This window comes from Hemiscyllium ocellatum, chromosome 40 (assembly GCF_020745735.1).
Source record: "Hemiscyllium ocellatum isolate sHemOce1 chromosome 40, sHemOce1.pat.X.cur, whole genome shotgun sequence".
Taxonomy (NCBI): Eukaryota; Metazoa; Chordata; class Chondrichthyes; order Orectolobiformes; family Hemiscylliidae; genus Hemiscyllium; species Hemiscyllium ocellatum.
Window position 1 is genome coordinate 22,776,033 of NC_083440.1, and position 16,313 is coordinate 22,792,345.

Below are 16,313 nucleotides of genomic sequence, written 5' to 3' on the forward strand. Positions count from 1 at the left end.
TATTGGGCATCTGACGTCACATTGGAAGATAAAACTCGCACAGATGGAGATGAGGTGCCCCTTATAGGATATGCAGGTGGAGCATGAACATACAAGACTGAAGTTTGGCTGCAATATCCAGACAATTAAATTGTTAGTTTTTATGAAATGAACGTATCTATCCCCAGCGTTAATCCAGGTCTGGATTCCACCAGCGATTTCAGGTCTCTCTGTCCCCTTCTGCTGAACTTATTCCCCCACAGCCTGGAAAACAGTAAGTGAGCAGACTGAGTAACATGGAAGCTGAGGCAATGCTTCAACGATGTTGCCAATACGACCGATTAAAACGATGGCACATAAAAAATGTACTCACCTAACATGCACCAGACTCCTGCAGGTCAGTATGAGATGGCGGAATGAAGGGACAGATTGATCTGTGAAGAAGTTTGATTCAAGGGACAGAACAACCAGAGACCGGTTTGCACTGAGTGCTGAGGTAAAATCTTTTGCACAATCATCTGTCAGACAGTTTTCATCCAAGCTTGGATCCAAGGAAGAGAAAGAACATGAATCATTACAAGTGGACATGCCATCCATCACATTAAAATGACGCACACTGACAGTAGAATGGACCATTTACAAGTTGTATTAATCAATTCCACTGTCACCATTGACCATTCAAAAGTAACAACTCAGGAATATAATCTAATAATTCCCACTTTGCCTGGATCTCCAACAACACTCAACAAGCATGGAAACATCCAGAACCAAGCAGGTAGCCTGACTGGCACCACATGCACAAGCACCCACTTCTTCCACTCAGTAGCATCTCTGTGTGCTATCTGCAAGAATCACTACAAACATTCACTAAAGATCCTTCGACAGCGCCTTCCAACCACAGATCATTCTCATTAGATGGATAACAGCAGAAGATACATGGGAACATCACCCCCTCCGAGTCACTCACCATTCTGACTTGGCAATATTTCGCTGTTTATTGAGTGTTGATTCAAAATACTGAAAGTCTCTCCTTAACAGCATTGTAAACCTAAAACACGGACTGCAGTGGTTCAAGAAGGAAGCTTGTCACCATCTTCCCCAGGTCAACTAAAGATGGGCAGTAAATGGCCACCAACACCCACATTGTACAACTGGGTTTTTAAATATCCCAAGAATATTTCAACAGCAACTTTAAAAATCCTTACACTCTATCAGCGAGGCTGAGCAATGACAGTAGCTTGATGTGTTAACATCACTAATGTTAGGGAAATTACCTTTGAGTGCTCCATGCTATATGCAGCAGGTGGAGAATAGTGCTGAACCTCAAAAATCCAGGTAGCCCTTTCAAAGTCCACCCTGGATGACTTAACAGTTCATTTCACAAAATTATTGAATAGGTGCACTGTTCTCCACCATTCCTGGCTCTGTTTCAATGCACAATTCATGTCTTTACATCCCCTTTCAGATCTGAATCTACAGATTTCACTTCGGTCAGGACACTCCCCGTGATTAGTAGCCCCTGCGCCATTCGCTAGTCACCCAATAGCTTCTTCGAAGTGTTTTGAACCACAATGCTGTTTTGAGCTAAGTGATGGATGGTGACATCCCAGAGAGGAACAGTCCAAAGCCAGGTGGCATTTTTCTAAGGTGAAAAAGGAATGATTTAAAAGGGATCTAGGGAGCAACTTTTTCACACAGAGAGTGGTGTATGTCAGGAATGAGCTGCTACAGGAAGTGGAGAAGGCGGGAATAGTGAATAGGAAGGGTTTAGAGGGATATGCTGGTAAATAGGGCTCAATTACTTTCGGATGTCTGGTCAGCACGGACGAGCATGATTGAAGGGTCTGTTTCCTCGCTGTACATCTCCATGTCTCAATTACGCCAAGGCTTTGTGATAGGACAGAAGAGCTTCCTTATCAGCATACATTTGTGTCCTCCCGTGGAGCACTGTCTACTCCCTAACTGGAATGACTCACATGTTAGGTTGCAGTGTGCTGCAGCCAGCCCCATTTGCAGATTTTTTGGCCTGGGCCTCAGAGCTTGGAAATAGTCCATCCGGGCAGGAATACTCATTCGGGAGCAACTCCAAAATTTGCATGAGACTTTATCAAACACCTTTTGACTTTTTCCTTTCCGATTTTGAACACAGCCACTTTTGCATTTGGTTCGTGCGGACAATTGTGGAACCGCACAGTACCAAAGAGGCTTTTTGGCCTGTATCACCATCTATAGACAACGATCAATGCTAGTCCCACTTTCCAGCACCAGGTCCATTGCCTTGAATATTATGACACTTCAAGTGCTCATCCAACTTGTGAGGTTTCCCACCTCTCCTGCCCTCCACAGTGCAATCCACCATCCTCTGCCTGAAAATATTTTTCCTCAAATCCTTTCTGAACCTCCTGCGTTTCAATTTGAAATTATGCTCCCTTGTTATTGAGTCTTCGATTTAATATCACCTGTTTGCGACACACCTTGTCCATGCTCTTCATAAACATATACATCTCAGTCAGGACACCCCTCAAACCTCTCTGCTCCAAAGAAGACAAGATGAGCTTATCCAGCCTGTCTCGATTACTCGGAGATTTCATCTGACCCCAATACTCTACAAGGATAATTATTGGGTTAAGCAATAATGGATTCACCTATTCCCGGTCTGCTGTCCTATGAGAACAGCAGCTTTTAGTGTTATCCCTGCAGCAGACGTTTTGGACATTCAGAGCTCAGCTGGTTGACATTACTATTGCAGGTCAATAGGAGAATGACCAATATGGCTGCGTTGCCTCAATGTAAGTTTGCTGTGGTAATGAACGCCATCTAGCAAGTCCCAGATCCCCGACTCCCAATATCCAAAAAGAGCTTCTTTCACGTTTGCAATAACTCTGCCTGAAGGGACAATCACCTCACATAGATTAGTCCCAGCAAGATGAATTTCCTTGTCTCAGGCACTGACAGCTGAGGAAATTCATTTAAAGTAAAGTCACCATGACCATCAGGGAGAGACAAGTGATGGTGGTCTAAACTGAGAGTCACCACCCTCAACCAAGAAGGGTATTCCTTTAATGATAACCTCAGCTGGTGCAGAATTGAACCCACGTTGATGGTAATGCTCTACATTACAAACCAGCTGTCCAACCAAGCAAGCTAAAGTGACCCAATAACTGGGCAGTGTGGGCATAGGCTCTTGAGTCAGAGGCCAGAAAAATGACTGTCCGAAATAATACCCACATCTCTGTTATTTTGCACCTACCTCAGGCGGCTGAATCACTCTGGAGATATTAGCTGCCTAAAACGATCATATGTAGTATTTATTATCAAAATTACTGATCCTAAGAACTATGTATCCAATCATATCCAGTTGTGAAACACAAAAGTATTATCATCTCATAGTTACCGTAGATCCTGTAATTTACATTCTGGGTTCTTCAGAAATGCAGAAAATATTCTTAGTCCTGAATCCCTCAGTTTGTTGTAACTCAGGTTCAGAATTTTCACTGACGTGTTTCTGTTGAGAGCAGAAGAGAGATCCAAGGCACAAGAGTCCGTGAGATCAACCACTGTCAACCTGGAGAGCAGAAAGAGAGGGTTGAGAAAGGGAGGGAGAGGGGGGGAGACAGAAAAGCATCAGGGAAGTGGCAGCATTTCCTTATTTTGATAATACTGTCAATAATGAGCAGTGACAAATGTCTGATTAGCAGATTTGCGACACGGTCATCAAAGATTGTTACTTACTGCAAATCTTGTATTTTACATTCTGAGTGCCTTAAAGCAACAGACAGACGCTTGATTCCAACATCTCCCAGTTTATTAATACTCAGGTTCAGATCTGTTAATGATCGGTTTGTACAGAGAGCTGAGGCGAAATCCACAATACAAGATTCAGTGACAGCAACAGATTGCAACCTGGTGATCAGCACATTGGAAAAATAAGAGAAATGGGAGGAAAACTGAGCCATTAATACACTGTCATCAGTGGTGATAAGAATGCAATATATATTAGAACATTTGCTGATATTTTAACATGCAGTACTTAAAAATTGGAATTGGCATAATTAATAATATACTCAATGGTGGACGACAGATTATTCCAAACAGAATTTCACATGACCTGATACTCACTCCAGTTTCTGTATTTTACAATCACAATTCCTCAAAGCTGAAGACAGTAATTTCAGTCCTGAGCCTCCTAGTTCATTATTGCTTAGCCTAAACACAGGAAGACAAAATGAGGGAGAAAGGTCACTTAATTAGCAGTTAACATACACCTTCACTGTTGCAGATATAGGAAAATAAGGAAAGAATTCACTCTGTAACTTTTCTGTTGTGTCATTCAATTTAATGAAGTACAGTCAGTTCTGATTTAATGCACGATTTCTCTTGCAATCTCATGTTATAGGAAAGTCACACAACAGTAGCGCCATTTAAACTAATGGGGTTGGAAGCATGTTCTATCTAATACAGGTAAGGAAGGATCGCATTCTACAAATAATAGTCTAAATTCTTCAGTCAAGTTAAAGCCAATTTACGTTGAAGAAATGCATAATTATAGAAAAGACTGTATTGGCTCGGAAAAGCATTAATCTATTTTTGCATTTAGTGTCATTTCCTGAAGAGAATTACCCTTCTGTAAGCCAAGTGACAAGACATATTATGGTTACGGATATTTCCATAATATCTGTTGTGAATTTATTGGAATAGATTGACCACCAAATCAAAGGACAAACCAGTGCTTTCTTTCACTTAGAATTTTGTGCACCTTATCAATCGGTAAAATAATTCAAGGAAAGTTATACTGTGGACTATGGTGTTCCTGGTTGCTGTCAAATACACAGTACAAGATGGCATATGTTGAAACAAGTTTTGTTTTGTCAAGTTTCATGTCTTCATAGTCCCTGTACAGTCAGTTGATAGTGAGTGAGCATCACTTACTTGATTTCCTACTGAAGTACTTTTAAATTGAACAAAAAACCCTTGTTTTGATGGAATCTTACTGAGTTCTCTATCCATGACCTTGCGCCTAATGTTTCCTTGCACACATAAGAGGCTGGTTACAGCTCTTCCCTCAGCTGGACTTCTAAAAGTGAATTCCTATGGTTAATCCAGGAGTGGGGACAGAAATCTCCCACAATTCACTCACACAACTGAATTTAAAGATCAATATAAGATTCTGTTTTGGCCCTTCATTTACGGTGAATTTCCAGCAGTTGCTAACCTGCTCAGTATTAACGTAACCTGTGCCCTTTATAAAAAAAAACAAACTGCTGCAGATTCTGGAAATCTGAAACAAACACAGACAGTGTTGGAGCAACTCAACAGGCCTGGCATTATCTGCGGACACAGAAACCGAGTTCACATTTTGAGTCTGGTATTACTCTTTTTCATTTCTGAAGAAGTCATTCAGCACTCATGCTGATTCCGCTTTTCTGTCTCTACAGATGCTGACAGGTTTGTTGAGTTTCTCCAATATTCTTTGTTGGCCTTGCAACCTTTAAAATTGTTATGACTGGTCCATAAATTAATCTGGGAAATTCTGATCTCATTCGCAATTGAGTGTGGATCATTAATGAAACTCAAGGGTAGGCCTGGGTTATTTTTTATATATTGTAAAAAAAACCCATCTCCTTAGAGTAACGCCTCTTCCCCCTTTACTTTTCACTCGTGCAAGGAGCTCAGGGATTACTTTGCCAAGAAGGCAGATACCTTCTCAACCTTCTCCTAATCTAACAGTCAAACTCACCCCATGGACTGGTGCAGAGTATGCACCTTATTGTATTTATTCTCCTGTCCGTACACATGTTCTCGCTGAGCTCATATATTCCATGAAATCCCAATTGCAATCCTATCTCCCTTGTCGAGCTAACCAACCTCTCTTCCATGGTCCCATGTTTGCGATAGCAGTTCTTTCACCTCAGGTATGCAGACCTCTCTATCAAGGGTGTTTCTACTATATCCTTCCTTCCTTAATAAGCCACTGTTGACAAACTCTTAACCCTGATTCGCTTTATGATCTGAAACCCAGTTGTCATCTCTCAAAGCATTGCCCATTTTTATTCCATCTAATCAGTATTCCTGCATTCAAGGGCTAAGACAGCTCTTGTCAGACGTAGAAATGACATTCCATGTGGCTGTGACAGCAATAAACTCACACTACTCATTCTTTACGAAAGTCTGCAGCAGTTGACACAGTTTGAATTTCTTCTTCTCTATCAGTGTAACTCCTACTCCATTTCACTGGATGATACTGCACTCCTGTGGTTTGATTTGCTGACTAATCTCAACCAATACTTCTGGTATTCCGCCAACAGTTGCCATTTCAAAATTTATTTTCTTTCCCCGACATCCTGCTGCCCCTTTCGGTCATCATCCAGGGGAAAAAAAAATCAACTTCCACACATCAAAGTTTAGTGGCGACAAAAGACTCTCGCCCACCATCACCCCTCGACCATTCCATGCTCTCGAAATTATAATGTTACAGTGAAGCTTTGTTCAATACTAGCAAAATGGTGACCATGTTACCTTTCAGGAATCTATTGACAAGGAAATCTATATTCCTTGGTATATTTACACTTACCATGAGAAATGGTTGCAACCCTTCCCCCGATCAAAGGGAATAACCTCATATTTTCGATTTTTGTGCCATTTGGCATGTTCTTGCACATTCACTAAGTCTATTCAAGCCCTCCTGAAGCAGCTTTACATTATATTCACAATAATTAGAAAGATTACATTTGATTCTCACCTCCAATATAATTACATATATATAAAAGAGAGAGAGCGCGCACTGGAAACGTTTTTTTAAGCATATCATTAAAAATAATTTATTTCCTAACTAAAATAGGAGACAGTTCTCCAAATGTATCAGTATAAATGTCCCTTGGGTTAACCGTCATTATGTTCATTGACTGAGCAGTACAATTTCCCTGGAGGTCTGAGTATTGCTCATAGTTTGCATGACAATGTATTATGACATTTAAGTCTATTACTCTACAGCAATATTCGTTTACCCACTGTTAGTTAAAGGTATCCCGATAGTGTGATCCCTATTTCAGGAATCTCCAACTGGCAAAACAGCCTCCCAGCACACAGTCTATCCAGCCCTGTTTGAACTTAATACATTCAAATCATATCCCCTTCAACGTTCTAGTGACTACAGATCCAGTTGAATGAATCCCGCCCCATTTGGGAGTACTACCAGCCTGGGTATCAGCCAGTGAATCCTGGCTGAACTGTCTCTATGGCAAACGTCTCATCATTGATGGGGAAGTCTGAAATGCACTCGATATCCAGGTCTATTCTTATAAAGGCTCCTTACAACTGCAGTAAGATCTCACTACTACTGATCTCAAATCCTCTTGCAATTAAGGCCAACATAGCATTTGTCTTCCTAAACACTTCCTGCATCCGCCTTTGACTACGTAGATAATCAGGTTCCTTTGTACCTCCACAAAAAAAATCCCAATTAAACAATACACTTTCTTTCTGTTTTTCACACCAAATTGTATAACTTCAGAGCTGTCGCTTTTGCACTGCAACGTTGGCTCAGTGGTTAACACTGCAGCCTCACAGCTTCAGGGACCCAGGTTCAATTCCAGCCTCAGGTAACTGTCTGTGTGGAGTTTGCATGTTCTCCCAGTGTCTGTGTGGGTTCCTCCGGGTGCTCTCACTTCATTGCACAATCCAAAGATGTGCGGGTCGTGTGGATTGGCCATGCTAAATTGCCCCGAGTGTTAGGTGCATTAGTCAGAGGGAAATGGGTCTGAGTGGGTAACTCGTCAGAGGGTCGGTGTGGACTGGTAGGGGCCTGTTTCCACACTGTAGGGAGCCTAATCTAATCTACCAAGTACTGGCCTTGTCTAGATCACGCTGAAGCCTGTTGCATATTCCTCCCACCTCAAATTCTACCAAGTTTTGTGACATAGAAATCTTGGAAATATTGCTCATCCAAATCATGTGTGTATGAATAGCTGGGACCCAAGCATTGATCACTGCTTTACACCACTAGTCACTGCATGCCATCTGGAAAAAGAACCATTCATTTTGTTCTCTGTTTCCAGTCTGTAAAGTAATTCTCAATCCTTGCCAATATATTGCCCCCAATCCCGCATGCTTTAAATTTGTCCACTAGTCTATTACGTTGGAGTAAATGAAACATCTTGAATTCCAAATATGCCACATCAATGGTTTCTCCCTTTCATCCTAAACCAGAATTCCATTTGATGAGTTAAGCATGTTTTCCCTTTTGTGAACCCTTCAGTCTATAAGTAGTACGAACAATAGGTTGTTCAGCAGTTTGAGGCAGCTCCTCTGCCATTCAATAGGACCTTGGCTGATCCAAAGCTCACTATCATGCACTTTTCCCATAATCTTGGATTCCTCAATTTTCCAAAAGTCTATCCATCTCAGTCTTAAATATACACAAGAATTCTGTCCCACAGCACTCTGCAGCAAGGGAGTCCCAAAGACTCTCAAATCTCGGAGACAGTAAACTCCCTCTCATCTAAATCTTAAATTGGAGCCCCTTTACCCAGGGACTATGCCCTCTGATCCTAGACTCTCCCACAAGGGGAAACATCCCCTTTCAGCATTTTCAAACCCCTGAGGAATCCATGTCCAACACAGTCTTTGGTTGTTCTCATTTAACCCTGAGCTGAAAATGTGTTGCTGGAAAAGCGCAGCAGGTCAGGCAGCATCCAAAGAGCAGGAGAATCGATGTTTCGGGCATAAACCCTTCTTCAGGAAGGGCTTATGCCTGAAACGTCGATTCTCCTGTCCCTTGGATGCTGCCTGACCTGCTGTGCTTTTCCAGCAACTCATTTTCAGCTCTGATCTCCAGCATCTGCAGACCTCACTTTCTCCTGTTCTCATTCAACCTCTTGTCATGTGTCTTTAATAGGTTTTGGCATTTTCCCCACTACCAATGTTAGGCTAACCAAGCTATAATCCTGTTATATTTTTCCTTTGTCCTTTTTAAATCACGGTGATACATTTGCTAATCTCCAACCTGTACAAACTATTCCACAGTTTATTGAATTTTGGAAGACAGAACCAAAATGTGGGTTGAATTCTTCAGCCATTTCTTCACTCCCCATTATAATTTCCCCATTTCTGATTGTAAAGGACCTACATTCGTCTTTGTTGGTCTTTCATCTCTTGAGATACTTATGGAAGGATGTATGTTTCCTGTATGTTTACTTTAAGAATTTATCTTCACGTTATCTCACATTGGTTGTGGTGGAAGGACTTGTTGCCTTTACAATGAAATGTGAATGACGTAAAGTCATAGTTTAACAACAGAACTGAAAGAACGGAAAGAAAAATGAACAACCACCTCAAATATTGGCACTTGTACAGTAGAGGTGCCACCTGCTGCAGTTCTTCATGCTGGATGTAGCAGTTTTGTAGATCAAGATAACATATTGTCTCACACAATCCAATAACTGAAGATATTACTGCACAATCAATAGGGGTCAATCGCAAAGCATTATATGGGTTTGAATCGCCAAATTTAAGTGTTTTTATTGAACCAACTGTGCTATGAGCCAGTGCAGTGTCCTGAGACTCAAATAGGTAATGCAATGCACTCAGGAGGTTCTTTTTGCCAATTTTACTCTCTGTATTTCCAACATGTGCGACAAAATTCTCCTTCACCCAGTCGATCACTTCCCAAGTCGTTTTCTGTGAAAACGGACCCAGAAACTCCTCCAGAGGCTGAGATGACTGTGGGGAGCAGAGGCCAGTCACAAAATGCAGAAATACATCAAATCGCCCATCTTCCTCATCGTGGGCCTCACTGAGGCGTTCCCTTATGTCCCCAGGATTTGGAGTCAAGAATTGTGTAAGTGCAGCTATGAATTCTTGGATGGTGAGGTGTGGGAACGTGTAAACCACACGCTGGGCAGAAGCGTCCCCTTCCAAAACTTCCATCAGGAATCCAGACAGGAACTGGGAGGGTTGCAGGTTGTACTGGATCAAATCTCCAATTCTAAACACAACCTTTTTCTCAGAGACTCCTTGGAAGGCCATCTCACCAAGCTTCAGTAGCACATCGCGGGGGTTTTCAATTGCTCGGCTATGGTTTTTCAAGATGTTGTAAATAAAGTAGGAATACAGTTGGGTGATGGTCCTGGGAACTTGCTGCTGGGTCCTGTCTTTTTCCGTGAAAAAGGGACCCAGGGAGAGACCGAGGATCCAGCAGTACGAGGGGTTGTAGCACATGGTGTGCAGGATCTCGTTCTCCTCCACGTGGTTGTAAACTGCTGCAGCCAACCGCGGATCTGCGAAAAACCTGTGGAAATATTCCTTCCGTTCATCACCGACAAATCCCAGGATTTCAGCCCAGACGCTGATCTCAGCCTTTTCCAATAAATGGAACGCAGTGGGCCGGCTGGTGACTAGCACTGAACATCCTGGGAGCAGCTTGTGCTGGACTAAACTATACACAATGTCAGACACTTCACAAGGGAATTGGGGATCTGTGCACACAGAATGTGATTCTGTACTGCTTCGATTGTCTTCAAAGCTGATACTGTCCTTAAATTCATCCAAACCATCAAATATAAAGAGCAAACCCTCTGGGTGCTTCCAGACCTCTCCCAGAGCGTTCCCAAAGTAAGGATACTGATTCAATATCAGATTCCTCAGGTTTATTCTGTGGTTAATATTGTTCAGATCGCAGAATTTAAAACTGAAAACAAATTGAAACTGTGGATATATTTTCCCAGTAGCCCAATCATGGACCACCTTTTGTATCATTGTTGTTTTCCCAATCCCTGGGACCCCACTCACTGAAGCTGAAATCCCAGAATTCGACTGCCCAAAGAAATGCTTCATTTTCTGGAGCAGGCTGCCAAACTGGGAAATATTGCTTTGGAACAATTGCTCAATGCGGATTTTTTCCAGATCTCTTCGGAGATGTTTCTCTCTCCACTTTCCATGCTCTCCGCCTCTTGCCAGCAGTTCATGTTCGACCAGTTTCCGATCCCGAACACTAGAAATGATAGTTAGCTCAACGTATCGATCAACTAATTGAAAAATCTTATACTTTGTCTTAATTAGGATCGTGTTCACGCTCAGTGTTTCAGTTTGTTGCCGGAGTGTTTCCTTGTGTTTCTGTTGAATGTCTTAAAATGGAACAGACAAAAAAATGTTTTTCAGTATTGACTATGAAGTAAAGAAGCAATATGACATTTTAATCCAGTAATGTTCTATGAAGACTGAATTCATTTTCCGACAGGAGGTGATTGTGGGGCATTAACAAGTAATGAGTGAAAAATTTGGTTGAGGAATTTGGTATAAATTAACTTCAATGGTGATGCAAAACGATCAACACAGAAGTCAGCCTCCATAATACATCAATTCAACTAAATCCATTTCATTTTTGATAAGGGATGCTTTGAATACTTAATAAAAATGAAATAACCACCCCTGTTATACTTCTTGGACAGAGGTACAAGAATATTTTACACAGGATCGGAGACAGTACGCCCTTTTCATCCAGGCTTCATGTTTAAGTCCTGCAGTAGATCAATCTGTCCCCTTCCTCCTATCCACTTACCTAGCTCTGATATTCGGTTGTCTCTTCAATACTAAATTCCCTATAATCATGACTCTCTGGATTAATAAGCTTCTTCAAATTCCTTAACAAGTTTCATGATGATTTTATAAATCAGCTCCACACTTTGGGAGTCTATTCTACAGGTAGCCTGCATTTGGACAAAACTTTACATAATGTTTTAAAATTATTTTTTATTCAGTTGTGGGTGTCTCTGGCTGACCACCATTTATCGTTTGTCCCTCGTCGCCCTTGAGAAGGTGGTGTTAAATTTTAAAATTCCATCAGCCTTCTCGTCTTTAACAATGAGAGAAATGTATTCATCCTTTCCTGAAACATTTAATTGGATTTGCTGCATTGATCTTTCAAATTATTTTCATGCTTTTCTCTACTGTCTTTAGAAACTTTACTGAATAAGCGATTTTTGAGATTTGTAGCTCAGGTTGATGATAAGTATATAAGTTAGCTCGCTGAGCTGAAAGGTTTGTTTTCAGACGTTTCGTCATCATGACTTGGTTACATCATCAGTGAGAATCTCCGGTAAGTGCTGATGATATGTCCCGCCTCTCTATTTATAGGTCTTGGTTTCTTAAGGTGGGTGATGTAATTTCCGGTTCTATGACTAGAACCCTCCATACAATGGTCTTTTATCACCATATAAAAATTTATTTAGGACTGCTGTCTCATTATAGAGAGACGACTGGTAGTGTTTTAACCTAATGGTCACCATGGCTCAGGCGAGGGGAGAGAGGTCGAATCCTTCCTAGTAAACATGCTGACGTGGGAATTGAATCCATTCTGTTGGTGTCACTTAGCATCGCAAACCCACTGCTCAATCAAGGGGTCAGTTAGCAGGATAGCTGGTTTACAATGCAGAGTGCTGCCAACAGTATGGGCTCAATTTCTGCACCAGCTGAGATAACCATGAAGGGCTCTCCTTTTCAATCTCTTCCCTCACTGGAGGTAGAGTAGGCTAAGCCACTTGTCCTTCTCTCTAATGATAGAGCAAGCCTATGGTCCACTGGAGCTATGGTGGCTTTATCCAAGATCTCTCCATTTCTCTTTGATCCTGCCAGAAGCATATTTAACTGCGTGTTTTCCCTTTTATGAGTTGAGTGAGCAATACTGATACTTAGAATGACCAGTATATTTTAACTTATAGGTAAGGAGCTTCTCAATCCATTTAGAATCACAGATGTACAGCATGGAGGCAGACCCTTTAGTCTAACTTGTCCCTGCTGACAAGGTATCCTAAATTAATCTAGCCCCATTTGCCAGCATTTGGCCCATATCCCCCCCTAAACCCTTCCTATTCATATCCCCATCCAGATGCTTTTTAAAATGTTGTCATTGTTCCAGCCTCCACCACTTCCTGTGTCCAACTCATTCCATAGATGTTTCACATCCTGCATGAGAAAGTTGTCTCTTAGGTGCCTTTTAACTCTTTCTCCTTTCATCTTAAACCAATGCCTTCTACTTTTGGAGTCCCCTATCCGGGAGAAAAGACTTTGGGTGTTCTCCCTATCTATGCCCTTCAGGAATTCTGTAGCATACTTCAGGAATAGTCTTCCCAAGTACAGCCATAATGTTATCCCTAATCAAAGCGCCACATCCCTCCTTCCCCTAGCATCAATACTCTGGAACATTTGGATGCCAGTCCTGTCCCATCACTAAGCTATATCTCTGAAATAGCTCTGATAGCCCAGTCCCATGCTCCCAACCATGCCTTGAGTTCATCTGCCTGTCAGACATCTTGCACTGAAATAAATGCAGTTTAATTTATCAGTCCTTTCTCATTCTCGACTTTGCTCCTACCTGTCTTGATTGTTTGGCTTGTTCCTGTTCACAACTGTACCAGCCTACGACTGTTCTGTTTTCTCACTATTTCCCTCCCTATTAGTTGAAATGCTCCCATGTAGCTCCAGATTTCGATTGAAGTCGTCCATTAATTAGGTGTTTTGTAAACATGGGTGACGTGCTGGCTCACAGCACCAGGAACACAGGTTCAATTCCACTCTCGGGCAACTGTGTGGACTTTGCACATTTTCCCTGGGTCTGTATGGTTTTCCTCTGGGTGTCCCACAGTCCAAAGACCTACAGGTTAGGGTGGATTGCCCATTCTAAATAACCCATAGTGTCCAGGGTGTGCAGGCTTGATGGATTAGGGCTGACAGGATTACGGTGTGGATATGGGTATGGGTCTGGCTGGTATGCTCTTCAGTGGGTAAGTCATTGAGACATAGATTACAGAAGCAGACCCTGTGGTCCAACTCATCTATCCAAGGAGCAGGAGAATCGACGTTTCGGGCATGAGACCTTCTTCAGGAATGAGGTTCATGCCCGAAACGTCGATTCTCCTGCTCCTTGAATGCTGCCTGACCTGCTGCGCTTTTCCAGCAACACATTTTCAGCTCTGCTACTCCAGCACCTGCAGTCCTCACTTTCTCCAACTCATCCATGCTGACCAGATGTCCTAAAGCAATCCAGTCCCATTTGCCAGAATTTGGCCTATATCCATCCAAGCCCTTCTAATTCATAAGCCCAACCAAGGTATCTTTTAAATGCTGCAGTTGTAACTGCCTCCACTTCCTCTCGCAGTTCATTCCACAGACATACCACCCTCTGTGTGAAAATGTTGCTGCTAAGGTCCCTTTTAAATCTTTTATTTCACACTTTAAAATACCCTCTCTAGTTTTGGCCTCCCTTACCCTGGGGAAAAAATACCTTGACTATTCACCCTACCCACGCCCCTCATTATAAACCTTGACAAGGTCACCCCTGAGCTTCTGCTGCTCCAGGAAAACTGCCCAAGCCCTATTCAGCCTCTCTCAACCCTCCAAACCTGGCAGCGTCTTTTCTGATCCCTTTTAAGTTTAACAACATCCTTTCTATACCAAGGAGTGGACTCAATGGGCTGAATGGCCTGTTTCCACACTGCAAAGTTTCTATGATTGGACATGCCTCTACGAGTCAACTTGCCCTAGCGAAAAATCCTGATATGGATTCCTTGTTTCACAAATTATTGAGTAAAACCAACAGCACCTCAGAATTGCAGGAGACATGTGGTCAGAATATTCCTTAGCCAAATCAGTCAATTCCTGAAAGGTTTTAGCATCTGGTGCCTCAGGGAACATTAAGTTCCTAATAGCTGAAAAATCTGCATTTTCACAAATGTCCGAAGAATTACTCATTGCTTTTCACCTGCCCCAATATCATTGCCCACAAAAAAACACGTCCTTTTCACATACAGGTCCCAGTCTTAGACGGCAGGGTTGAACGAGTCAAGCTTCCCAAATAACAGCATGAAATGCTTACCCAACTAAACGGAGACTTTGAGAGTGAATTTCTTCAGGAGAACGCTTTATTCTCATTGCTGCTGAAGTATCTCTATAGAGATTGGTATCTCGTCACCAAGTCACTCTTCATTTACACGTGGTCAGTTGATACTGATCTAGCCGTATCACAGCCAGCTCTGAGAGTGAGCAGGATGTCTGATACTCTTGCTTATATCTGTCAGCTCACCTCCCTGACTGGACCAGGGTAACCGCCCCAATTAGGGAACTCATATTCCCTGCAGTCCACCTGACTGAGCTCATCATGCTCACTAAACATGGTTCAAAAGATGACAAGTATGTATTTGATTGCAAAGTGTATCAGGATCCTCAAACACCATTTTGAGTTTTCCTTGTGATTAGTATTATGGAGCCGTGTAATCTGCAAATTTACAATAAATCACAAAAAAACTCGGTGCGCACTGTGATTTCTACCTGCCTGCAATGTTTGGTTTAATACAGATCGACTTGTATTGATCCAAAGCTTTGTATATGCACAACACATATCAGCTCCATCTTAAAACAAAGGGTAGATTCAAGACTTTAGATTCCCAGAGGTAAATAAAATGTTTGACATTTCAATCTCTTACCTTTCAATTCTCCAGGGACTCCAGATGGACTTTGTGTGATATTTAAGTTTTGAAATGCATCAAAATCTGTCAACATTAATTGCACATTATCAGTTACAATCAATACGATACCAGTGAATAAGTATGAAAATGAAACCAATGTAATGTCACTGTACCCATTTCTTCAATTTCTTTCAGTATTTTGTCCAACTTTGGCACTCCTTGGCGCATTTTTGTGAAGGATTTCCACATTGCCCTTCTGGCTGCAGACCCTTTCCCCATCACCATCTTTAGAAGAATCTTTGAGCTTTCTGCCCTGGCACCCTTCTCCACAAGCGTGGTAATTTTCTTTAAAAATAATAACATTGATTTATATAAGACAGGGAAAAAAAACATACTGAGTGTGAGGAGAGATGACCTATCTCTCTGTGTGTCTCCCCGTTTTCATGATTCTGTAGATAGAACAAACTATCATACAACAATCTGCACTGCAGATTAAAATAATTACAGAAATCAAAGATCTCTGACCTGTGCTATTCAATCAACTCACTGAAACATAAAATGATGATGGTACTGTAAAGCACACTGCAGTAACCGTAAAACCTGGTATATACTGAGGTGCTGGATCATTTTACTGAGCTGTAGAATGAATTGGATCACTGTTTTCATTGTACACATATTAGTTGGCACATTAACTCCAATTAGCTGAGGTGGTGACACTGGTCATACAGGTGTACAGCATGTAAATAGGCCCTTCGGTCCGACATGTCCGTGCTGGCCTGTTAAAAGCCTACTGCACCTGCTATTCCCAGGTGGTTTCCCACCCAAGTACTAACCAGGCCAGACTTTGCTTAGTTTCTGCCATCAGACAAGAACAGGCAT

General features: G+C 42.0%; 1 protein-coding gene across 1 annotated transcript in view; it reads right to left on the reverse strand.

Annotated features, from left to right (window-relative positions):
- Positions 1-438: 438 nt before the first annotated feature.
- The window catches only part of LOC132834551 (NACHT, LRR and PYD domains-containing protein 3-like), a gene marked incomplete at its 3' end in the record, with an annotated part of 37,154 nt that continues 21,279 nt past the window's right edge, over positions 439-16,313 (reverse strand). The window contains exons 6-12 of the mRNA XM_060853493.1: positions 15,608-15,779; positions 15,453-15,518; positions 9,308-11,099; positions 4,099-4,185; positions 3,712-3,882; positions 3,374-3,544; positions 439-520 (exon numbers count right to left, since the gene is read on the reverse strand). Of these exons, the coding sequence (XP_060709476.1) occupies positions 439-520; positions 3,374-3,544; positions 3,712-3,882; positions 4,099-4,185; positions 9,308-11,099; positions 15,453-15,518; positions 15,608-15,779 (2,541 nt within the window). The remainder of the gene's footprint in view (positions 521-3,373; positions 3,545-3,711; positions 3,883-4,098; positions 4,186-9,307; positions 11,100-15,452; positions 15,519-15,607; positions 15,780-16,313) is intronic.